Genomic DNA, 24,081 nt, shown 5'->3' with positions numbered 1-24,081 from the left:
AATATGCGTACGCAGTGTGGTATGAACTGCAAATATCAAATTTTCAAGAATTAATTTTTTACAATTCCTTCAATTGCATTAAAACGACCAACGCAGATTGTCTGATTCCGAATAAATACAAAAATATTTTTATGAATATCTCGAAATCTGAAAAAGTTGTTCAGAATGTTAACTTCTACAATATATTTAAACCTCATCGAAATCGGGGACCAGGTAGTTATTCGACAAATTCACAAAAAATCTTGAAATCCATTATAAATATTATTACGATGAATTGGTTCCGTTTATATTTTGTATCGTGATTAGGAATAACCACGGAAATTTAAATTCCGAAATCTTATTTATTTTGTATACAATGTGTATACTCCACTTCTGTACTTTAAAAAATAAGTTATATATCTCTATCCCTTCTATCTTATAGCGCATAAACATGGAGGAAGCATGCAAGGGGCGAAAATGTAGACAGCGGTAGAAAGAGAAATATATACATTAGGGACACCCTCTCTCTTTCTAACATCAAAAGAAAAACACTGCCGCCCCTGGCGCCAAAAAGAGAGAGGGTATCCCAATGTATATCTTTCTCTTTCTACCGTCGTCAACATTTTCGCCCCTTGCATGCTTCCTCCATGTTTATATGCTCTAAGCTTTCAACTATTTACATGGTACATTAAACATTTGAATATTCTGATTTTATTTTCGGAACAATATGAACGTTGCATCGCTAATCTTCCAAAAATTCATTAAATATCGTTGAATCTACATCTAAAACAATCTCATCTAAAGAAGGCCCTTTTTGCGTCACCGGTAATTCTAAAAAGGAAATAAAATTTGCAGGATTAAATCGCAAGAGGCTGATCTCTCAACTTTCGGTCGTATAAAAACGTACTAGATATAGATCCTGTTGCTTTATACTCCTCAAGTTCCTCTTTAAAGACTTCCTCGAACGTATCTCGTCTTTCTTTCATCATCTTCTGTTGCTTGAGTTCATAGTTCGAGACTCTTTCGATGTGCTCGTTGGCCAATGTCGCTAAAATTCACACAATTCAGAAGGCTCTTCTCGCGTTAACGTAATTAGTGCACGAACGTTACGCGATGTACCTTTAACCATATTCAGCTCCGCAAGCTTCTTCTCTTTGTACAAAGCCAACTGAAATCTGTGATCCAGTTGCCTGCTTTGCAAATCCAACATTTCATTTAAATCTTCCAACCGATAAATAGCTCCTTCTACTTCCTCGAACATTTCTTGTAACGTTCCTTTGCCGTCAACAAGAATGTCTGATTAACTTCTGTTAAGTTTTGCGTTACAAGTTACCCTTAAAATGAAAGTACCTATTTGGTCCATGAGATCTTGTATCGCGTTGTTGATTTTTGGGATATAAGCTAGGCTGCTATTTAGGCATGTAATATTCCTCCACTCCTGCTCGAGCTTCTCATAAATAGTCCCTACGAGCTTATCAGCCACTTGGGCTTTCCCCGCATTCTCCTCTGCAAGCTCGTGTAACTCGTTCCATTGTAGCTGATATCTGTGCAAGATATCTGCTCCCGCATCGTAATTAACATTTCTGACATTGACAGACTTCTTGTGCTTCGGAGTCTCAGAAATAGATAATCCTCGTATACTGAAATAATAAAGTCAACTACCCCTGAGACGTACAAGGAATCATTCGTCATTTCGATTTATGTAATTTATGTAAAACACCTGGGGCTAGAATATTTGTATTATCCGCTACTTATAATTAAAACAACTGTGCATCATCTTTACCTAGCTGATATACCTTCCTGCACTGTTTGAAATTTATTACGCCAGGTCCCAAACATGATTACAAACTATTTATGTATATTCTCTTAACAAAGATATATTCATCCAAGTACTTGAGGTAGGTATATTCTTACACTTATCATGACCATATATGAAGTGCGTTTCGTATTGGCATACTTTTGCAGTGGTAAATAAGAAGCGAATTTTGTTTTCATCCAATCGAATATTGTAAGAAAAATGAACTGCTTAGATAACCTCTTCTTTGAAATCTACGATAAATTGTTTACGCGCTTTTATTACCATGCCATTATATGCGCAACTAGTGATTACAAAATATTCTAATTAACTATAGAACACAAGTTTTTTGAAATTAAGAATTAATAACCAGCGGCAACATAAGCGTGAATTTAATCGAATAAAACAGAATAGAATGAGAGGCTTGTTCGTTGACACTTCGTTCGCGTATTTTAATTATCGCAAACGAACGAGAAATGCTTGTCTTTTAATTAAAATACGTTTGTTTTGAGTTATATGAAAAGCATAATAACACTTTGCGCAGTCTTTTCTTTGCAGGTTGGTAGCACTGATTGTAAGCCGTACTATATACAGCACTCATTTGGACAAAGGTAATAATTAAATTTCCTGTACTGACTAATGAAACGAAGAAATAACTCTGCGGGGGACTATTTTATGAATTATGGATGGTATAATGAATAATGGTAGTTATTTAAGTAGAGCGGTATCGATTTACTTATTAATAGCATCGTAGAAAGATCATTCGATTTTGTAGAGGAATAAAAAAAAGGTTAACTGAGACATATGAAGTTTGAGTGATGTATAATTTGGCTAAAGTTTCAGCCAAACGAGTATACATGGGATGATGGGTGAAATTGCAAGGAGATAAGTTCAGGGCGGGTAGCTATTACTCTGTTTCTTAATAATTCGTTTCGTTTATTTAATAAAAATAGTTTCAGCTGACTAAATTTCAACCATGTATCTTTGACGTCGGGCAATTTGGCAACGTCGCTAAAGCTTAACTCCCTCCCTCTGACAATATGACTGGTGCCTAGCAACCAGTGAGGTCAACAAACGAGGTCAAATTGCAATTTAGCTGTGCAAGAAAATTCAGTAGATAGGTATTGCTGTATAATATAGTTACCCGTTCAAGTACTCATTACATTGTACAGTAACTTACGTTTACATAGCAACAAACACTACTCGATATCATTGCTACCAGAGATTGCAAATTCGCAGATATTTAGAAGTACCTCAGAAATCGGCAGTTTTATTGATGATTATCGTATGCTTGGTGGTTAATTACTTCACGCGGAGTACGTCGCGTTAGAAGAAAATAAAAGAGGAGAGAGGTATTCTGCCGAGTGTTTTGTAGAGGTACACTTGCAAAGCCAAAGTGGTCGGTCGAAGGTAGACCCTGCGTTGCCAAGTGTTCCACTACCTTCATGTTTTTCAGTCCCAAGTACTTGGCGGGGTAAGGCCAACAATATCAATAGCCGTAGTACAAGAAACTTTCTGGTTAAATGATCGCACGAAGGTAGTGGCATATTAAAGCATTCGAATAATTGATTCGACAGGAATGTGCTAATGGATAGCTTGATCGGAGTGTACTCGGCGCAGTCGCGATAACCTTGGACGAGCTTGTGAAGTCCCGTTAACCAGAACCACCATCGAAACCTTTATCTTTTTCTCTCCCTACTACGCATGTAATGAGCATAACTTGGACGAACCTCGTTAGAAGAGGCTCAAGCTTAGAAAGTTGTGCGCAACTCGCTGTGAAACCAGATTCGTGGGTGGCGGCGGCGGAGGGGGAGTAGTAGTCAGGGATGTTGGGTCAACGTACGTATCCAAGTATCCCCTTTCTCCTTCCATCAAGTTAGACCGCTACTATATCGTGGTTAACTCGCTTCTCCATAAAGACGATTACCTTTCTGCGCACACTAGCATGGCTGCCGCGCATACTAGTAGGAGTTGCCAACCAAAGGACGAGGAGTCCATGGTAGGGATGAAATCAATAGTCAAGTATTCCGCGGAATGAGAATGTCAACTGGATATATATGTATATACATACATATATTTGACCATTCAATTGCTCGCTTGAGCTTTATTCAGGCGAGAACGAGGCAGCTGAAATAGTCACAAATGAACTTCGGATGTCGCGGTAGTTGAGTACTTTTTCTGATAATCGCCTATAATTGCCCGGGGTTAATGCATTCTGATTGTGAGAAACGAAGGTTCACAGATAATATATAGAATTCTATGCAATATCGCTCGGAAATAGGTACACTACAGAGGATCAAATATTTATGACGGAACAACGTGGACTGGCTATATCGTTTTAAAGCTGTACATTATATAGAATAAGGAGGTACTACTTTGTGATTTTCATCTCGACGGTGATGCATGAACGAATATGGAATTCCGTTTGAACTAAATATAGAATTCCAAGCATGGGTTGTTTGAGTATCTATACAGCATATAGCGCAACAGAACCTGTTACGATCAATAGACGCCAGATTCGGCCGTTTTCGACATGTTCCGTTAAGTTCCCCCTACTATATTCGTTCTCGTCGACCTCCAACCATTCCTGCCACGCCTCGTGCACACGCATTTTCTCAGTTAAGCTGGTTATATCCCGGGTGCGCGGGTTCGGAGTGTGCTTTTCCCTGGGAAAGCGCCATTTAGAAAAGCCCGGTGTCATTACGGTGACGTTAAGTCCCGACATTCTTCACGTTGATTTAACGTGACCGCACACCCCGGAAATGACTAGACGTCGGGCATGAAATACGCAACGCGCTTTAAAATTTGCGCTGCACTTTAAAAATTGGGTGAAAAAATCATCGGAGTATATACATCCGCGAATAGATGTGTATATATATATTTTCAGCAACTCAAGCAAGCGTGCGCATGGTATCAACAGAAACTGAGAGAGGAAGAGGGAAGAAGAGGGGGATCAGGCGATATCTCCATGACTGCCCGTCGAACCGGAAAAACGGGCAGAAATTATGGATACAAACTGTCGCGGTATTTAGGTACAATGGATGACAGGTGGCAATTGGATAGTTAACGTTGACGATTTCGTTGGAGAATTGTACAGTCTGAGGGACACCGTGGAGCATTGGTGGGGCGATAAAAGGAACGAGGGGCGGAAAGAGAGGGAAAAGAAAGAGACGGAGCTGAAGTTAGAGAAAGAGGGGTAGCAACGAAGAAAGAAAATAATAGAATAAGCTAATGGGAGACGGGAGGAAAGAGAAGCTAGCTCGGTTAGAAATGGATGGAAAATCAGGAAGAGGGGCAGAGAGTGAGGGGGGAGGGAGGCGAGCGGAGAAATAGAGGGAGAGAAGTTTTACGGTGATGTTCGAGTTGCGCCTGCGTCGACAGTACTCGCTATGAGCGGATTGGCTCCCTACTCATACTTGAGTGCACGTTAGGTTGACTTAATTTCAATTCGGGCTCCTTCTCTACTTCCCCCCTCCTCTGCGGCGCCGATGTACATCTTCGTCGATCCCTTTTATATTTGTTGGGTTCCGCTCGAAGCGTGTACGCGACGTCGCAATAACCGCTTTTCCATGTATACCCTGTATAACTAGGGGGCATGCGGCGGGAGTGAACCCTCCGATTTCCGATAAAGGAGGATGCGGCAACGGCGGTAAAAAGATCGGGAAAGAAGCGAGGGAGGGAAAGAGAGGGGAGGGAGAGGAAGTGGATAAAGGTGGCGATGGTAGTGCAGCGGTGGAGACGTTAGATACACGAAGAAACGAGAGACGGAGAAGAGAAGAGAAGCGAAGAGAAGAGAGGGGAGGAGAGGGAAGCCCTAGCGTTTGCAGGGATCGGCGCACGCTACCCCCGCGTTCGCGCGCGCGCGCGCGCGCGTCCTTACAAAACAACGCATCTGAACACTCTGAACCGTCGCTGAACGCGCCTCAACAGTTCGGCACGAATTCACACTGAGTTGATTATCCTGTCCGACGCGCGGGTTTCATCGCGGCGCCGCCATATTGGCGGCTCGATATAACACGTACTAATAATAAGTTGAGATTGGGTACGGCAGGCATCGCGGTTGACGCGCCGATTTTATCTTCGTTGAATATCGCTACAACGGACGTGCCATAAACAGCGCAGTGATCATGTCATAACATTTGGCAGCCATACTTAATAAATATACACAAGCCCGGGAGAAATTTCATCGCCTGAACAACGACAGAGCCGCATACCTACATGCCTTATTTCTCTCTGACTTCGCACGAGCCCAGCGATTTGGAATTTTGGTTTTCTTTATTTTTTTTTCTCCAATCCGACGACCGATACACGTTGTGTTGACGCGGCATCGACGGTTCATTCACCGATAGACGCTCAACTCGTTTTTACTTGTAAACAGTTAACGCAACGAAGTTCGACGCATGTTGAAAGTTTGCCTCGCGATTGTTTGACTGACCTTATTCCTATTCAGCGTCTCGTCACCGATCGTAAACATCAACGAACGTTTCAAGTTCGAACGCAGTTGCGGTCTTACGACGAATCGTCTTCTTTTTTTGCGGGACTATGTTCCATTCCAACTCAGTGACTGAAAAGTATTACAATCGTGCGGGACATGTGAACTGTTAAGTACTGCGAGGGATTACAGTACGGGAATGCTGTTCATCGATCAACTTTATCGCCGTATTTAAATATTAACGAACAAGTTGCTCCAGTCAAGATAAACTGTTGTTGATCACTTCATGGCAATTCGCATTGTTAATAACAATGCCTGTAAGTGTAGCATAGAATGGCTAAGTATAGCAGCACTGATATTCTTGCTAATAAGAAGAAATCTATGACTTTACTTTCAGAGTGGAAATGAACAGTTCATTGGATCGAGACTTTGAGGAATTTAGATTTACTGAACAAAAGAAGATTTATGAGGATGACGCGGTGGACGATTTGCAAAAATTTGGTATGTTCTTTTCTGAGATATTGAATGTGGCATATGACGGAGCAAGTTTTATGAGAAGATCAATGTAATACTCATAATAGATAGTATTAAAGCTTAGTCCAATTTTTATCAATTCTTTCCTTGCAATTCAAGAGAAATGTCTATCCTTACTTGATAGGATATAGTTATTAGTATCGCTACAGAAATTTATGATTTCTTTTATTTATTTCTGTAAGCCTATGCGATGGATCTTTCCATCTCGCCATCCAACTCATTCCGCCAGAAGAATGAAAATACAAGTTTCAGTTTTTTAAATTTCACATCTATACACATACAAACAAATATTCAAGCATATAAATTTAAAGCATGATCCACATAAATATGCATTCTTCGTCAGAGTCAATACTCTCTTATCTCGATACACACTTACACTAAAGTGCCCAGATATTTTCTGTTCCAATGCGGGACATGCAAGCAAGCACAAAAAAAATGATTAACCGATCCGTAAGGCGATCTTTTCCGTAGTTTATTAAAGGATTTACAATATCTTTAAAAATACATACTTGTGATTATAAAGTGATATATTGAAACGAAATTAAAAATATTTCGTTTTTCACAACAACAAAAAGTAGGTAATGGTAACTTTATGCCACAAAAAAAGTAGGTAATGGTAACTTTATGCCACTGCGAAAATATAAAAGGTTACATGTCCAATCCGGGACAAAGGGCTCAAATGCGGGACGTCTGGTCACTTTAACTTACGCTAATGATACAGACCCGATGAAAGGTTAGGATATCGTTGTTCACTAACAATCGCGGAAATACCAAAATTTTTATTCCGAGTGGATGAATATCCAGCGCAACGCGATATAACTTACGTTTCTATTTAATTTCAATAACATATGAATTGACATTCTCCTCTCAGCGGACTTAAAACGCCGAAGCATATTATCCTACCGCGAAAGATTTTCTACTAATTTCTCTCCCATTTAGCTCGTCTAATAAGTCACTAACGTTTTATTGATCCCTTCGATTAATGAAAAAAAAATTGTATTAATTAACATGTTGGTTTGCGACCGATGGAGAGATAGTGCACGTTCGCAATGGTATCCACGCGAAAATGCGCTTCGATACGGCCGCGTTTCGGGCGGGAGTTTCGCGATAATACGAAGCGAGCCAATGATATTCGTCCTTTAGGCGGTATCGATTGGCGAGTCCTGTTTTCAATTCTCGGCAGAACCGCAGGCAATTACATCGCTTGCGCCCGGTTGTCTGCTGCTGCAACCATTTTGCATGAACACTTGCTGTCGCTGTATATACATCGGCATCGATTGTTTACATCGGTTGTAACACGGGGGAACGCGCGTTGATACTCCGTGGGAACCGTTCGGATAAGAAGTGTGTTATGGGGAAGTAGCGGATGTATAGCACTCGCACGGGTCTAATGGACGATGATATCAGTTCGATCGATTCGACAGAATATACGAAAGCGCGGCAAATAATACGAATAATTACAATAATTATTATCGTGTCGACGTTCTTCCTCCCTGTTGGTCGACAAGGTGGTTAAATGTTCTGTCTTGGAGTTAATTGTTTGTTTCTAAGTGGAATGAGACCTTTAACGCTATTTAGAATGTTGTACGGATAGCGTGTAATTTACTGTAACTTTTCGACGTATCTCATTTCAGGTGAACACATAGACGATCAGAGTTCGTTATACCCTTTATCGCCCTCGCTGTTAAGTTGCGAGATCTGCGGGGAGAAGTTTGCGACAAAGAAGCAACTGCGTTCTCATATTCTGACTCATCTGGGAAGAGCGCGCGTAGTTTTAAGAAGGGTTGCGAATCTAAAGCCTGTAAAGAAGAAGCACAGCAGCACATATTGGCTGGATCCGAACAAGAAGGGTTCCTTGAAGCTAACGCTGAAGAAGCAGAGCTCCGTTGATTCTCTCAAGCTTAAGCTTAAGAAGTCGTCCAAGTCCGAAGACTTCACCGTTGTGAATAGCAACATTAATCTAGGCACGAAGAACCATTGTCAAAGAGACGTGGCTGAGGCAAAGGAGAATGATCGAAGACATGACAAAGATACAGAAGGTTCTGTTGATCAACCATTTGAAGACGTGATGGTAGAGCAACAGGTACGTAGGCGTAACTTTCAAGGTAAATATTTCGCGGTATTGTTCTGTAACTCTGTGTTGTCGACAGGACGAATATGAGAGTATTAAATTCGGCACCGACGATCAGAATTCGCTGGACGAGAATGACAGGCCATCCTTAGATGTGAACGAAGGTGATTCTGGCGTAGGGAGTGATATGGCAAATCCGTCTGAAAAGGAAGATCAGAATGTCGATGACTTACAAAGCGCAGACCAGTACGATAACACGGACAAAAGGCTTTCTGAAACAGAGGATCACGAGGAATCTGATGCACTGGAAGCGACGTGTAGAGAAACGATTGAAAACTTAAAGAAGCTTGGCGAACAATCTGGGTAATTACATTGCGCATAAGGGAGAGCTCGGGTGATATACCTTTCGTAACAATCTGCTGCTTCGTTTTCCAGATCCAGATCTATGACTCAATTAATTGACAATTCAGGAATTGAAGAGGACGACGATGGAGATAACGAAGCCGACATGATACACGATCTAGAAGGAAACCCAGCTATTAGTATTATTTCAAAGTCTTCTACGTTTTCGAACCATTCAACCGATTGCACAACGGGGTGCGAAGATGAAGATAAGCCCGAAGAATCAACAGAAGGGACAACGGGCTTCAACTGGAACCAGCTGTCGACTAACCTGGCAAATAAGAACAACGAGGCTTCCAAAGAGAGCGAAGAGCAGTCCGACAATGGAGGCGATAATAACATCGAAAGCACCGGATCCCTCTTGCAGAACTTGATCGAGCATCAACGACATAATCAAAATGAGACTATATCAAATAATTTGCCGTCAGAAACGGAATATGTTTCGCTGGAGAAGTTAGCTGAGACCGTTAGTACCTGTCGCGTGTGTAACGAGAAATTCAAGGATATCGCTCATCTGGACGAGCATCGGAGCAAAGCTGGCCATTATCAATGTAATACTTCCGAATGTATTAATCTTATTTTCCACTCGCCGTTGGAATTATCTATGCACAAGGCGCAAGTACATGGGACGCCTCATTCTCCTAGCGTGAGCCAGCTGTCTCCTCATTTGAACACGAATTCACCTCATTTGAATCAGGGTTCGCCGCACCTGAGTCAAGCATCGCCTCAAATGAACACGCATTCGCCTCACGCGGTGTCAATGGAGTCTCCGAACACGCCGACCTCGCAGCAACTGAGCAGGAATTCCCCGTTGACCTCGCCCCATCAAACAAACTCCCCGACGTATAATGTAGTGGCTAGCGGGGGCCAGCAAATAATACCGCCCGTTAATTTCGAACAGTTGCCTGCGCCCGTTCAACAGCTAGCCCAGCAAGTGCAACGTATGCCGCTTCCGCAAGGGCAAATGCCTCCGAGTCTTCCGCCAGGTGCTAATACAATGATCCCCGGGCCCAATTACTTTGTACAGCCGCCGGGAAGGCCGCCGCTGTACAGAGTACCCGGTCCACAGGGCATGCACTATCCTCCACATATAGCGCATCTTTATCCGCAGTATGGACCTCCCGGTCCGTACCCGCAAATGACTGCACCACCTCAAATGCACCCCCAATTGTCTCAACAACTCTCGCGTGGAAGATATCCTGTCGCACAAAGTAATCGGCAAGTATTATTCTAATTTATAAAAATGTTCGACGTACTACAGGCTTGAGCAAAGAATCGCTAACTCTTCTTTGACAAACTATTAATGCCAGGTCACTTTTGATCCATACCAGAATTTTCATTATACACATTAGGAACAATTTTTTTTTATACTAAATATCGTCTAATAATGCTTACTATATAGAGAGGGAGGGGATGCGGTGATGTATAAAAATATTTTTTAGGGGCTTCGTTCACTTTTTGAAATTTTTTATAAAGCTTACTCACTAACTTCTTCGATATTTTCATCTCTCTAGTAGCATACCACTACCGAATTCTGCCTGCTAAGGATATTGGAATTCTCCTTCATTGTTTACGTTACAGCGATAGCATTGAGCCGTCTGAAAGTGACCCGGCATCGTTTGGGCGAGGGTTAAACAGTATAATTTTCATCTACATATTTACAGGGCACCGCGCGCTCCACAGACCGGACCGGCGCCGCGTCAGCGCATGAAACGGCCTGTACAGCAGGCGATGCAAGCACAACAACAGAACAACTCTGCCATGAAACAACGACGCATGGATGTGTTGTTGCCAGATAGAAACGAGGACGCAGACTGCCATGTTATCGCGCAACAAAAGCGAAACGACGGTTTGCCCGTTATACAGAACGTTCAAGGCGCTACGCAGCAGTCGAATCGAAATGATTCGACTATACATCTTACGGATTCTATAACCCTTAGCGTTCGACAGCCAGGTAAATATATAAGTATAATTTTATCGGATACCTTTATTTTAGTCATAGATATTGTTTTGTTTTCAAATCCATTTGAACCTCTTCTAAGTATTAGTTTCAGTTATTTTTCTTTTTTGTATCTATTTCTTTGAACGTCTCCGTACCTATGTTTGTTTGAATGCGCCGCGGGGGGGGGTGAAGCGTGAAATAAGGGGCATAAGTAACTAATCGTGGAAGAGGTGCGTATAAGGATTAAAACGGCATATTTTACTAATCTGAAGGTTCCGCTCCAGCTCAAGTGCAGAACACGTCAGGCGTTGGCGGGAAGAAGTCTGACGCAAAGGCTGTGGCCAATGTACTGGCAGCCAGAGGTATTACTGTTACTCCAGCTGCAAATAAAAATAAAGCAAGCGAGCAAAACAAACAGCAGATACCTCCCCAGCAACCAAGGGCTACGCCTTCACAGCAGCCTTTGAATGTTACAGCGCTGACTCTGAATTCTGCTATTTCTATCATACCAGCTAGTTCGCAAAAAAAGCAGCAGGAGCAAGGTCAGTTTGCTGTTCCGCAGAACAAGCAGAGCAAGACGGCTGTGAACGAGGTGGAAAGACCGCCGAGACCACCCACTGTCGACCTGACACAGGACGGTCCGCCGCAGATGTCAGTGGTTAGGCGCGGGAGACCGCCGCGGTAAGAGATGCTAGAGAAACACTCAGTCCTTGCCTCACACTTACGTTAACCGCGATCTTGCTTGCCATTGCAGAGCGTTGCTCACTTGCCAAGTGTGCGACAAAAATTTCCAGAACCAGGAGATGTTGACGCAGCACATGGCCGCGCATCGGGCACCGAGCAAACTGCTTCACAAGTAAGTACGTCGAGCATGCTCGCTTCTGCATCACAATTTAGTCATCGATCTACACGTGAATCCTCTGTTCCGCCAGGTGTAATCTGTGCCCCGCTCAATATCCGACAGCTCTGGCCCTGATAACACACAAACAAGCGTACCACAAGGAGGTCGACACTGTCGCGCAAAACGGCGGCGCGGAGCTGGCGCTACCGGTCGTAGACTTGAAGTCGCCGCACGTACTGAACCGTTTATCCAATCTCGGTATACAAAGCTACATACCGTTGTCGCAGCTTAGCGCTCAAACCGGCGGTTACTTCGGATTGCCGATTATCACGATAGACGGTGCAAGGAACCCTAACACTTGTAATCTAGGCGCGCTCGGTGCTACATCTATCCTAAGTCTCGGTCCCCTCAAACATCTGTCGAACAGGTAACTGTGGACAGTTTTACGTTCGCCATACGTTTCATGCAATTATTGCTGTCTTCGTATTTGTTTTTCCGGTAGTCGGTGTTCCTTTACACTAATATTACCCATTCATGAAGACGGATTATTCTTTTAGGTAAACTAGATAGTGTAAATTGAGGTATTGAAAATCAGTCTTTTTTTTTTAATTTTCTTTTTTTTTATTCATCCCCCGTCTGGGATTCTTTAGTTTCCCCGTGCAGCTGACCTAACTATTATTAGTTGACGATAGTGTTAAAGCAATACAGTATTTGTAACGAAGATCGAGGAGGTGTTCGTGTTATTTTAGAGTAATATAGAACAAGATTTGAGATACGCAATCATTATGAGAGGATAGTATATATATACATATGTATATGTCATGTATCATTAACGAGAGTCTTTAATGCGCGGTTCGATTCGCGCGATAAATCATCGTCACTGTTAGTATATTTTTTTTTAATAAAGACATCGAATAATAAAAGAAACCACTTACCGTATCCATCGGTAGTAACTCTTTGAGGAGACAGATGCCGGACGCAGGTAAACTATCGTTCCAAGAAGTAGTGCTACCCTTTTTATTAACGTACGCGGAATCATATGTCTGACACGCAATCTACGAAGTAATGGAAATATACGAAACTTTTAGAATTCCGTCGTGTGTCAGATTAGCACAAACGAAACATAACTAAACCTTCAGATTTCTAAGACATTTCATTGGTTTCTACAACGCCGAGGCACGGTTCTTTTGAACGAGCAAAAGGGTATCGCGATCAGCGATACAATTTCTTTCGAATCTGATATTGGGAACACTAACGTATACATTTGTTACACTTTCTGCAGTGAGAGTTACTAACGTACCTAATCGGTAGATTCGTTCTGCTAAAGAATAAAAGAAAGCGAATATAACGTACTCTGGATACTTTAAAAGGTTCTCTATACAGTAAATAATCGTATTATTACGCACTGTTGCTAAATTACGTCTGTTTTATCGAGCGAAGGAATTTATAATTTCTGAAGATTTTAAAGCGCGCAGAGTTAACGCAGAGACAGATCCTATAAACGAAGAGTTAATTATTTTTCGGCCCAACAGTTTCGTTTCCTATTCAACAGACTCGCCGAGATCCACTATCGGTTGTAAATATATTTTGTAAAGAGGACAAAGAGGAAGATTATGATTAAAAGCGTACGCTCGTTTGTACTTGAAACATCTTTATAAAGATACAGTGTAAGTGATACTTAACGGGCCAGGTTAAGTAATGATTCTCATGATATCACACGCGATCTTTATTTATTGTCATTCCTGGTGAAACATTGCTGTCTGTAAATAATTATCATTCTTTGTGTACTGTGTATATTTCAAATAAGCAATCCGTTCCGTTTCAATGGCAAGGGTACGAAAACGGTTACTAATTGCGCAAGAACTGACTTAAGATAACGATGTTGTATATATTTGTATGATAATAAAAAAGAAACATGAAGTATATGATAATTTTAGTGAAACATCCAGTTGGTTACGCAGCTAACGATAGGGCATTACATTGTTCTACGTTCACAACTATTTTCGTAAGTTGAAACGACATTACTATCGAATACTTCAGTATCAGTTACTTCTACAATCGCTCTGTTCGTTAGTTTAACCGAAAAGTTATTTTTAAAGAGCTAGTTTTAAAAATCTTGGAACTATAGCAATATTATTTGAGCCAGTGAATTTAAATAAATCTTTTGAAACGTTTAATACGAACGATTCAATACACGTTCCCGTCCAACTTAATTTTCGCTCGTAAACGAACGTTTACTTGCGTCTTCTAAGTGTACAATGAGGAAATTTATGTAAACTTATTAACCGACACTTATTTTCCGTTTCGAATTTATCCGCACTAAGTTCGAAACTAATTGGCGGGTATAAAATGTACTACTCTGTTTATATTTGTTATTTTTAATAAATTCAAGTTTCGCAGTAATCGGAATGTATTTTGTCATATATATTTAATTAATATATCTTTACTACTATGAGATTAAAGCATATTGTTCCTAAAGTAGCAAATATTATCTTTTAAATATATTATTGTCTTGAAAAGACAGTTTCCTTTAACAAGTTCTACTGCATAATTGAATTTAATAAATTACGAAAAAATAAAGAAATGACACTATTGTTGAGCTTAATATTCACGGAAAAATTATATAAATTAGTCTTACTTAATGCTAAAGTCAAATGATATATATTTTTAAGTTATGTTTCGATTCAAACTTTCCCCTCGTTAAATTTCAAATATTACTTCTGGCACTGCTTAGTTAGGCGCGCTTTTTGGCGAAACGGAGGCGAGGATTCCTCCAATATAACTATAATTTCCTTTATTTCGCAATAATTTCCCTCATCCCTCCATAATTTTCTCACAATTAGCTCATGCCTGCGATATATTAAACATCCAACACATAACATTGCTTTTTTAAATCGTATTTTGCACTATATTTTCTTCGGTTGCGCTTAATTTTTTCAATACATATAATAAGCATTGATTACATTTCGATCTATTGTAACAAGTGTGAACGAAATTTTGCTTCCCGTGTAGTATTGACTACTTGTAGCATGTGTGTACCAAGTTCTACAGTAGTCCCGTAAACTTTATTTTCGAAGTATAACTTATTCTTTTCATAATTCGAAAATAATGCTAAAAGCATTTCAAATCGCTTTTGCCTCGATCATTTAAACTAATTTAGAATCTTTACTACATCTCTTAGTAATAAGAAAGGTTTCCACAGGAGTGTGAGTGTATATATCACTCACGCGTAACGTAATTATTATGGGCGGGCGTCCTGTCACTCACCTCGTGTATAGAATGCCCAGAGAATAATATTGCCAACGTTCCTACTGCCTTACTTCATGCCGTTTGTACTTGTTATAATTGAGCTCTCTATTCCTCGAATGTTATCAATCTACGCGTTCATTCATAATTGAGCATTTCTGGGTGGTATTATAACCTGCATTTGGCTTAATTCATCAGTTTTATGGTTCACCTCTTTACCTAATACCACTCCTCGTCATTCCCAGATTGCTTTAACCAACATTTCTCCCTTTATATTATAGGTATCTTACTCGCGTTAGCTGAAAGTTTCCGGTATGAGTGCTACGTTAAGCTCCAGGGCTGAGCAATATTTCTACAGCATAAACCCCTTGGCGCAGAGAATAGGGGAAGATATCACGGCGACAAAAGAGGCCTACGAGGGCCTGTGGAATACGCTGAGCACGGCGGAGCGGAATCAAGCGATCAACGAGACTATAATTCAACCGGAAGTGGCTTTGAAATATACATTAAAGAAGGTCGAGCTTACTAAAGAACTACCGGAGTGGTATCCGAAGCTGCGCATTCAGACTGGTATGAAGTATGTCATCGACGAGACAGGGTCTGTAAGTAGGCTGTTCAACGTCTATCTGTTGCTTCGAATCTGAAGTATTACTATTCGTTCGATAGAGTTCAAGTTCAAGATCCTTCAGCGAGAAAGAATTTAATTCATTGTAATATTGTAGACCTTACGTTGGCGCGACGAGCATTCAGCTCCATTTTCCCTGATGACTCAGTCACAAATGAATCTCAGTATAATAGATTCTACCGAGGATGCGAAGTCGAAATTGATAAGGGCTCAGTTTGGGGAATCGCCGCACTTCACTAGCCCAGGGAAATCTCAGAGAAACAATTCAAACTCTATTAACGACGGTTACACATCCTCCCACCAAGTCAGTCGTTTTCAGTCCGATTGCTTCTCGAACAGTATTTTCGAGGACGAACAGTGCGGCAATTTGTTGAAAGGCAACGCCGACAATGATCACTCAGAAAGCATATTTGCCAAGTTGATGAACAAAACAGCTTTATTGAAATTGCAGAACAACTTAGCCGATGACATGGAGAGCTTAGTTAGAGAAAGGGATTCGGATACTGATAAGAGTCAATCGAACACGTTGGTGGTAATGTCGCGCACAAAGTCGAGCGATATTAACGAGTCGACTGCGTTGCTGGAGACGCCTAGCTCTTACAGTAGCTTTCAGTCTTCCCAATTGAATCAGGAGGAAGAGGAAAGAACTATACCAAAGAGTGGTTTCGAGTTTCTTGATAATTGGTAGAGGTACCGAAGCAAACGCTTTATACAATTATGTTTCATTGCAGCTGGTACTATAATTTATCATTCTAGCATTGCGTTGGGATGAGTTTTGTACATTTTTAGTTCCTAAAGTAACACCATGGCAGTACAGGTTAATATCGCTTCGAATAACTTATTCGTTTGTTAAGGTCTATATAGTGTTCAGTACTAGAGCTGTTCGGGTACTCGAATAAAGCGAGCCGGGTACCCGTAAAATCCGGACGACCGAAAAATTCGGGCTACCCGGATGTTTCAAGTCGCCCGAAAAAATTCGAGCTACCCGGATTTTTTGGGCCGCCTGGATTTTACGGGTACCCGGCTCGGCTCGAAAACCGAGTCCCGGCTCGGTCCGAATTTCAAGCCGCCCGAATATTCGAGCACTCGAACAGCTCTATTCAGTACCCATGTACTATTAGTTATGATCTCAAATTATAATGGTTTTACAAAACGATCGTGCTGCGAAGTGTGCTGGTTACGAAATAAGCTAGTGCTCTGTAAGAAGCTCAGTAAGTATATGATAAAAGAAAATTATTAGTCAGGGTTGAAATATATGCATATCGAGTGAAATTAGATCGGCGTTGAATACGCAGATTCCTTGACGCAGAGGTGTTTACACGGATGTAGATGTAGAATCTTTTTTACGAACGTTTAGTATTTTGATAATCGTTTTATATACTTGCCTTTACTTTTGAAAGAGGTTTTCGCGATATCCACGACATTGCTTCCTAAGGTAATTAGCGATTATTTATCGCCGTTAGACTAGAGAAAATTCTCAGACGTACGAATAGTATTGGATCGAAGACTGAAGAGGCTATTCCATTTCATCTCCTTGCCGCGCTCGCGTTTATGCGAATTCAATCTTAACGTATTTCTTTTTGAATGCTTAATAATTAACAAGTTTTATACGAACGGTCTATGAAATATATATTGCGTAGGGTAATAGTGATAACGTCTGCTGGTGCATCCTAGTTGTAATACGTAGCATAGATCCACTCTCTATGAATTAGAAACGAATGAGTAGAGTAATATCGCGCAGGAACGTGTGCGTTGTCTGTGTGAGGTGGGTTGTGTCGGTGTGTCCGCTGGCATAAAATGAGGCACTGAGAGCGAAAAATACGAGAAATTGTTTTTTTCCATGTGAAAAAATGGCACTCGAAATTGAGGCTCTCAGTGCCTCGAATTGTGAAGCCATGTTTATTAAAATAGGCCTGTATATTACACGACGCAGTATTCAAGCATTTATTATAATATTCAAATACACGAAACCATGTTTTGGAGTTGCATTTCTCAATGAATACACTCCCGCAAGGTTTTCGCTCCTTCCTCCGGTGGTCCCCTCAAAGTCCAGCGTTCTAGGTAGTCCAAAAGCCCGAGAGCCAAACTAATCGGAAATAAAAATGGAAAAGAAAACGAACGAAATCCCGGAAGCGAGGATAAATTTCTATCCCTTTGAGAATTTATTTATTTTTTTTAAAGAAAACCTTACCTTCCGTTCTGGGTGATTGGATGATGGTTATATTTTCATCACCGCCGCCGATTTTCCCGATTTTCGTGTTGTTGTAGTAACCGAAGATGTTTTTGTTCGCGATGCAGTAAAACTCCTCGAGATCAGTCGTCCTCGTTAATTTGGCTTCTGATTCTTTCTCGTAGGGTGACACCAGTATCAGACGCCTTTTTGACGATGCTCGCACTGAAACTGCAACCATTCCTGTATAATATTGCAATGAGAAAGACACTCGACACTCGTATAAATTCTCGTGGATAATATTCACGAATTCGAGTAATTTATTTTTTATATAAATCTTCTAAAATCATTAGAATCCGTTGTATTTGCAGTAAATGTGATATTTGGTAGAGATTTAATACTTTTCAATGCATTTAGTTTAAAAATATTATTGTTATTATTATTATTATTATTATTATTATTATTATTATTATTAAAATACCAAATAAAGTCAATTTCTTAGAGTTCATGAATAAGGCCTTCCACAATTATTTCGCAAAGAATAGGTGTCCTAATATTTGTGAACGTTAGTGTAAGTACGTGGGCCCGCAATATTTACCACTTTTGTCCATTTTATCACCTGATGCACCCTTAGATGTGTTTTTCGATCCATAAGATACCTTTTGCGTGAGCGTGGTCAAGCTTTTCGAAAGGATGGTCGAGCGACCGTTTTTGTCCGATAAGAATTGACCGGAGACGCTTTTACCCCTTTTATCATCAACTTGCGCGTGATTCGCTTGTCTTTGTGGAAACGAATCTGGGAAATCCATCATAAACTATCTCCGTCATAATTTCACAGACCAAGAAACAAATAACTACACAGAGCACGACGGTGACCACAGGGGAACCTTAGAACGGAGTGATTCCACATGCAAAAGTAGGAAGGGGTGGGTTTGTTAATTTTTTTTAGGGGGGGGGGGTCAATTTTGGGCGGAAGAATTGGGAAACGTTAAGCACAGAGGCTCGAGACAACTTTAAAAACAATTCACTTTCTTTTCACATAGTAAATTAGCAATAACTCATATATGAGTTGTCATATTAAATTAATTTTAAAATTCTCTCAGTTCTTTTAAGTTAAAATATTTGATGATAGGTATTTCAAAGGGCGGCAGACGCCCTTAAAGACCCTCTGCTGTCCTTAGTTAAAATGTCCTATCTAGCATTTCGAAAGAACAGAGAAAACTGAAATTTTACTATTTTCTTGGTGTCGTCCTTGTTCCCCGTCATTCAATTAAAAAAATTTCATTATTTCGTAACAGCGTAATATAATTTTTTGTAATAGTCGCACCGTTATATAACGTATTATTGGCGCAGCGATTAATTAAATGATTCAGATAGGACATTTCAACCACCCGAAAAGCAGTTAGGTTAAATACATTAGACCGTTTCTAGAGCTCTACGAAGCACGTAGGGTTTCCTAACTTTACTTAAAAGGTAAAAGACGCGTGGACTAGAGGGCAGCACTGTCCCGCAATGCAAAGTTATTCCGCAATTCCAATTGATGCCTCCACGGTGAATCTCAATATTCACCATCGCGTACCGTCGTGCCCTGCGTATCGTTATCATGAACAAAGCGTTGGCGGCAATCGACAGAAAAGTTAAGGAAAAGTGACCTTCCCGTTTCTCGTCCAGATTCGCGGGGCTGCACCTTCCAAAACCAGAGCATTTCCGTCCATCGAGGCATTTCGCTTCCGTGGAGAGTTTCGACGATCCCCCTCCAGTTTGTTTATCATCCAGCGACAAGGTCAAAGCGCCGACCTCTGTCGCGCTACCGGAGCAACGATATTGTTCCATTGCCTGGCGTTCGAGCTCCTGCGGCAAAACAGTTCAGTTTTTCTTGCTGTAGAAGTTCAGACCGCGAGAGCGGGGAGAGGGTCTGGAGTTCTGTTTTGATTTCGCGTTCGGTGTTGAAGGTGACATTACCGAAGGACGTGCTACACGATTATCTGCGTAACGGTTTTCGCGACGCGTTTACGCGGATGTGGAGTTAGCTAGCGAGTGCGGGCAGTTCAGGGAGTGTTTGTGAGTACATACTCGAGGGGGGACTTGGCGGAGAGAGAGAGTGGGGGAGAATGGAAGGTAAGCGATACACATTTATCGTACTTGGTACTTTAGCGCCAGAGACTCTTCGGAGGTCCTGTACTGCTCCATCGCTTGTTGTTCTAGCTCGTCGTACCTGATATCGTTGACAATAATAAGTAACGAAGGCACCTCGCAGATATAGCATACTTAAGGGGACTAGGCAGTCGAAAACCCGATTTCTTTTTATTATATATACCTGCTTGGTTTATATTAAAATTCGCAAAATTTTTATTTCGCAGCTAAAAAGGTCGAACGGTAACTTATAGCGTCGTCTTTGCCCAGAAACTTTAAACGCGTTTTTCTCGAGTCTTTATCTCCCTCTTGGTTTCCGGCTAGTTGCGAATGAACGGAGGTTCAGATCGACTTGAAAAAATTACAGGGTGCGTGAAACATGTGCCATCTCCCGTCGAACCTCCGATATGGTTCGTAAAAATTCGAGATTTTCGTCAAAAAATTAAAAAATCTTTCAATTCTCCATCGGAATATGTATATTCAACACATGCCACAGTTCCAAGTTGATGCTCAGAAAATAACAAAAATAAAGCAAATCGAAAAAATGGTAACTTTTCTGCCCGCTACTGTACATTATTCTTTATCACATAAATATGCCTACATTGGTATTCTAGGGTTAATAAGATCTGTATAGAATAACTTTACCTCCCCTCATCTTGAATTAATTCTAAAGCGTGTGCGCCAAGCGCTATCGTACCTTTTCTCAAAGACGTTCTCTAAAATAGCCTGGTTCGCCGCGCTGTTCGCCAGGACGTCCCTGTAGAGCCTCCTTCTGCTGCGAGTATCGCTCTTCTCCCTTTCACTGCTCGATGTCGCGTGACTCCCTTGAGCACACGTGCCAACGTCCGGTTTAGAGCGCTCGTGGTGCTTGCAAGTCTCTTTGTCCCTCCTAGAATTGCGTAGCTCGGAGACCAGGCTGCTGGTAGCCGAGAACTCTTTCGTTTTCGGCGGGCAACTTTTGTCCAGCCATTGGAGCACCTCTGACTCTGACCTCGACCCACGGTTCCTCGATTCTAGAACGTATCTGGGGTATTGCTGGGGGGCCTTCGACTGGCCTCTATGCGCCTTCATGGCGTTCTTGGTTAATAGGATGAGATTCTTGAAGTCGACACCTTGGTTCTTTCGTTTCTGCCCTGTCTCGTGGTACAGCTCTATTGGGTGCTGGTAAACTGGTATGGGTATAGGGCTCGACTGTAGAAACTTCTCCTGCATCTGCATGAAAAATATCTGTTGGTGTTTTTACAGTGAAGTGGGCTTCGGGTTAGGTGAGTTTAATGCGAAACGCGTATAAAATACGATGGAAGATATTGGTCGGTGCAAAAGCTCGTTCGCTCACTGTTAGGGCACTTGTACTTTTACCAGAAGAGTGGCGAAAGGTCATAGATAGGCAAGAAAAATGCTTTGGTTTCTCTTTCATTATTTCCTTAAATTACAGTATCAAGTGTTCAGAAAACACGCGCTACTTCTGCATCGTAAAAGACACTAAAGGACATATTTGTTGTTAATATATCACTTGAATGTTTAAGATTAAGATATTCCAAGGAAGAGGGTGTGCCAGTAGTTTTTTGACTGTAATAGAAAAGCGTTCATTTCGTCGAAAAGGGTTTAATTATTTATGTGGCAACGTTTCTGGAAAGATTCGAAGCGTTCCCCGAATTTCGCGAATCTTCGCGACGCGTCTGGAAGCCGCGACAAACTTGAATCGCGGCAAACGGTAACAGTGTCGAACCTTTTTCAATGTATATATATTTTTTATTCCCGACGATTGTGCTTTTCAATTACTGTCCTGCATCCTCCTATCAAATCCCACATTTATTCATCACCTGAAGGGGGTGATGAGTGATAGTCGTCGCCCGTAGAGGTTGCACAGAGGTTGGCGTCGCCGAGGGGGTTGATATTTGTATCTGCGTGGAGGCTGGGATCCTTTGGTACCAGTGCTGGGGAGGTCGAACGAACGTCGTCGCATCTGCGGCTGGCAACAGAGGTATCCCAGTACTCTAGAATACACAGTAGTGCTCCTAAGCCTTCCAAACCCTTTCTCAACATCCCCAATTTAACTATAATGTTTTTCCCCAAACTGGATACACAGTCCCCACATTCTTCTTCCTATCGCAAGGGAGCAGTGGCGGATTTAACTGGCGGCCGATGAGCAGTTGCCGCCTGGGCCCCAACCCAGCAAGCCACCCCTCCCCGGCCCCACCTTCCAAAACAGAATTATGATTTTATTGAAACACTATATTTCTTGTGTTTTCCATAATCTTCATACGCGCGTTTTATTTGCAATTCTATTACTTATACAGGGTGTCCCAGAACGTTTGCCACCTGGGCCATTTTCTTAAATCCGCCACTGCAAGGGAGGAAAACTGTTTTCCTTCTCAAAAAACTTCTACCCTTTCCGAAGCCTCTGAACACCAGTTTTTCCCGACTTCTTTTGAGTCGCGATCCCTTTTTATAATATTTAAATAACCTGCGATCTCCCGCCCTCCCTCTCATATAAGGTAAGGTAAATATTTCCTTCCTCTCGTTTTATAAGAAATCAGTATTACAACATTAATAAAAATAAATAAGTGTTAAGAGTCGTCAACAGGAAGTAACCATAACGACCCCCCAGAAAACAATTCGCGACCCTCAAGGTTGGGAACGACTGCTCTAAACCCTGTCCGAAGATTAGCACACTCAGGTAGCTCAAGAAAAACCGTGCCCCCCATTTGATCTTACACAAAACATCCCCCGAACCTGATAGACAGTCCCAGTGTTTTCGCGCGCCCTGTTGTAAGGGAATAATTCATTCTGGTAGCTCCTCTCGTTGAGAGACGGGAAATATTGCACTCGATTGTTACTATGGTCCTTGTTGAACCGCGGCATCGGTACTTTGGGGAAGAATTCAGGTACTTCGGGGCTGAGGGCCGGTGGCAGGTGTTTCCTGGCCATCCCGTAGCTCTCGGTTCTCGTGGCCTGATACTCTGTTCTGAGTATCAGCGGCCTATACTGGAACGCGTAGTAGAACTGCTGCTGCCGCTCCTTTCCCTGAGCGCTCTGCTCCCGAAGGGTGTTTAGAGGGGGCTGCTGCGGCTGGCAGCACTGCAAGCGCATCCTCTGCTGAGTGAACTGTTGCTGGACGCTGCCCAGCTTCCACAAGCCCCGTACTGCGTCGCTGGTCACGCGAATGTGCAGCTGCATCTCTACGGGGCTGTCGATGCTGTAACGTCGTGGCTCGTACCGCTGCTCAGACTTGTGGCTGGGATCTGATGCTTGAAATACGAAAATCTAGGGTGATCTCGTGGAGAGGCAACGCATTGCGGGTTAATATCAATGCACCTCCTTCTGTCATTTAATTACGTACAAGGGAAGATCACCAAGCCGGAAATTCAAAAAGTTATGAAAGATTCACTCTAAGAGGGTGAAATTGACCCTCTGAAAATCCGGCTATTTTAGCCAGAAGCTGTTTTAGTAACAACTGCGAGTTACCAAATCATAGTCCTAATTAAAAGAAATAACTTTTATCTGAAAACTTTCTTTCTGTCTTTTAATAACGATAATCAATTTCTTTTTTATTTTATTAAAATCGAAATTGTAACCCTGAATCTTTAGGGCCCCGGTTTTGTCCTGGTCTTCCCTAAACACAGTCCTGCAAGAGGTGACGTTTAGCGGCCCATACCCAGCAGGATATCGGTTAAGACCCCGCGGAGTGGTCTGACACCTAAATCACTATAGCTCGTAGAGGCACTATACTTGAGTATTTCTCGAAGCAAATTGCGTTACCGATCTCGAAGCTCGGTTCCTTGGCGAAGTGCAGCTCGTGGCTGGCTCTGACCCTCTTCTCCGCGGGGTTCGACTTCTGCGTCGCGCGTTGACAATGCCCGAGTTCGTTCCAATTCGACTTGAAGCCGCGTCCCACCTTGGACGGATCG

At 41.9% G+C, this 24,081-nt stretch overlaps 4 protein-coding genes across 13 annotated transcripts; 2 read left to right on the top strand and 2 right to left on the bottom strand.

The window, feature by feature from the left end:
* Window positions 1-672: 672 nt before the first annotated feature.
* On the bottom strand, window positions 673-3,997 carry Dysb (dystrobrevin binding protein dysbindin). Of its 2 annotated transcripts, none has more exons than XM_076812775.1 (5): window positions 3,618-3,997; window positions 1,330-1,619; window positions 1,099-1,254; window positions 887-1,027; window positions 673-810 (listed from the first exon to the last, which is right to left on the bottom strand). In XM_076812775.1, exons 1-5 carry the CDS (start codon window positions 3,644-3,646, stop codon window positions 722-724), a joined length of 705 nt encoding a protein of 234 aa, XP_076668890.1. In that variant the 5' UTR covers window positions 3,647-3,997; the 3' UTR covers window positions 673-721. The 2 variants fall into 2 exon arrangements, with proteins under 2 accessions (XP_076668890.1, XP_076668889.1); XM_076812774.1 differs by lacking the exon at window positions 3,618-3,997 and adding an exon at window positions 1,763-2,305.
* A 976-nt stretch (window positions 3,998-4,973) lies between these two features.
* On the top strand, window positions 4,974-13,921 carry LOC143369150 (uncharacterized). Of its 2 annotated transcripts, XM_076812679.1 has the most exons (9): window positions 4,974-6,523; window positions 6,604-6,707; window positions 8,375-8,823; window positions 8,891-9,174; window positions 9,247-10,431; window positions 10,878-11,167; window positions 11,428-11,836; window positions 11,910-12,011; window positions 12,088-13,921. In XM_076812679.1, the coding sequence occupies exons 2-9, from the start codon at window positions 6,611-6,613 to the stop codon at window positions 12,425-12,427; spliced, it is 3,156 nt and encodes a 1,051-aa protein (XP_076668794.1). In that variant the 5' UTR covers window positions 4,974-6,523; window positions 6,604-6,610; the 3' UTR covers window positions 12,428-13,921. The 2 variants fall into 2 exon arrangements, with proteins under 2 accessions (XP_076668794.1, XP_076668793.1); XM_076812678.1 differs by lacking the exons at window positions 4,974-6,523; window positions 6,604-6,707 and adding an exon at window positions 7,979-8,248.
* Window positions 12,304-17,849, top strand: LOC143369169 (uncharacterized). Of its 6 annotated transcripts, none has more exons than XM_076812772.1 (3): window positions 12,304-12,423; window positions 15,524-15,844; window positions 15,965-17,849. In XM_076812772.1, the coding sequence occupies exons 2-3, from the start codon at window positions 15,557-15,559 to the stop codon at window positions 16,553-16,555; spliced, it is 879 nt and encodes a 292-aa protein (XP_076668887.1). In that variant the 5' UTR covers window positions 12,304-12,423; window positions 15,524-15,556; the 3' UTR covers window positions 16,556-17,849. The 6 variants fall into 6 exon arrangements, with proteins under 6 accessions (XP_076668887.1, XP_076668885.1, XP_076668883.1 ...); XM_076812770.1 differs by lacking the exon at window positions 12,304-12,423 and adding an exon at window positions 15,198-15,324; XM_076812768.1 differs by lacking the exon at window positions 12,304-12,423 and adding an exon at window positions 15,229-15,407.
* LOC143369166 (uncharacterized) lies at window positions 17,811-23,015 on the bottom strand. 3 transcript variants are annotated; one of them, XM_076812762.1, is made up of 8 exons: window positions 22,907-23,015; window positions 21,994-22,167; window positions 20,868-21,382; window positions 20,180-20,252; window positions 19,690-19,888; window positions 18,636-18,833; window positions 18,059-18,280; window positions 17,811-17,953 (listed from the first exon to the last, which is right to left on the bottom strand). In XM_076812762.1, exons 3-8 carry the CDS (start codon window positions 21,380-21,382, stop codon window positions 17,925-17,927), a joined length of 1,236 nt encoding a protein of 411 aa, XP_076668877.1. In that variant the 5' UTR covers window positions 21,994-22,167; window positions 22,907-23,015; the 3' UTR covers window positions 17,811-17,924. The 3 variants fall into 3 exon arrangements, with proteins under 3 accessions (XP_076668877.1, XP_076668878.1, XP_076668879.1); XM_076812763.1 differs by having other exon boundaries at window positions 18,059-18,268; XM_076812764.1 differs by having other exon boundaries at window positions 18,059-18,262.
* Between the last annotated feature and the right edge of the window lie 1,066 nt (window positions 23,016-24,081).

The sequence above is a fragment of the Andrena cerasifolii genome, chromosome 5 (assembly GCF_050908995.1).
Source record: "Andrena cerasifolii isolate SP2316 chromosome 5, iyAndCera1_principal, whole genome shotgun sequence".
Classification (NCBI taxonomy): domain Eukaryota; kingdom Metazoa; phylum Arthropoda; class Insecta; order Hymenoptera; family Andrenidae; genus Andrena; species Andrena cerasifolii.
Note: the sequence above shows the minus strand (reverse complement) of the source record. Positions and strands in the feature narration are given on the sequence as shown.

Coding starts and splice junctions, on each gene's coding strand:
- Dysb (XM_076812774.1), bottom strand. CDS start 1,818: ATGTTTGGGACCTGGCGTAATAAATTTCAAACAGTGCAGGAAGGTATA. Junction 1,255..1,329: donor AGATCTCATGGACCAAATAG/GTACTTTCATTT, acceptor TTGACGGCAAAG/GAACGTTACAAGAAATGTTC. Junction 1,028..1,098: donor GGAGCTGAATATGGTTAAAG/GTACATCGCGTA, acceptor TGTGAATTTTAG/CGACATTGGCCAACGAGCAC.
- LOC143369150 (XM_076812678.1), top strand. CDS start 8,107: ATGTATAGCACTCGCACGGGTCTAATGGACGATGATATCAGTTCGATC. Junction 9,175..9,246: donor AAGCTTGGCGAACAATCTGG/GTAATTACATTG, acceptor TTCGTTTTCCAG/ATCCAGATCTATGACTCAAT. Junction 10,432..10,877: donor CCTGTCGCACAAAGTAATCG/GCAAGTATTATT, acceptor ACATATTTACAG/GGCACCGCGCGCTCCACAGA.
- LOC143369169 (XM_076812772.1), top strand. CDS start 15,557: ATGAGTGCTACGTTAAGCTCCAGGGCTGAGCAATATTTCTACAGCATA. Junction 15,845..15,964: donor TCATCGACGAGACAGGGTCT/GTAAGTAGGCTG, acceptor GTAATATTGTAG/ACCTTACGTTGGCGCGACGA.
- LOC143369166 (XM_076812762.1), bottom strand. CDS start 21,382: ATGCAGGAGAAGTTTCTACAGTCGAGCCCTATACCCATACCAGTTTAC. Junction 18,834..19,689: donor TCTGGACGAGAAACGGGAAG/GTCACTTTTCCT, acceptor TGGATTTCCCAG/ATTCGTTTCCACAAAGACAA. Junction 18,281..18,635: donor TGATAAAATGGACAAAAGTG/GTAAATATTGCG, acceptor AATATTATACAG/GAATGGTTGCAGTTTCAGTG.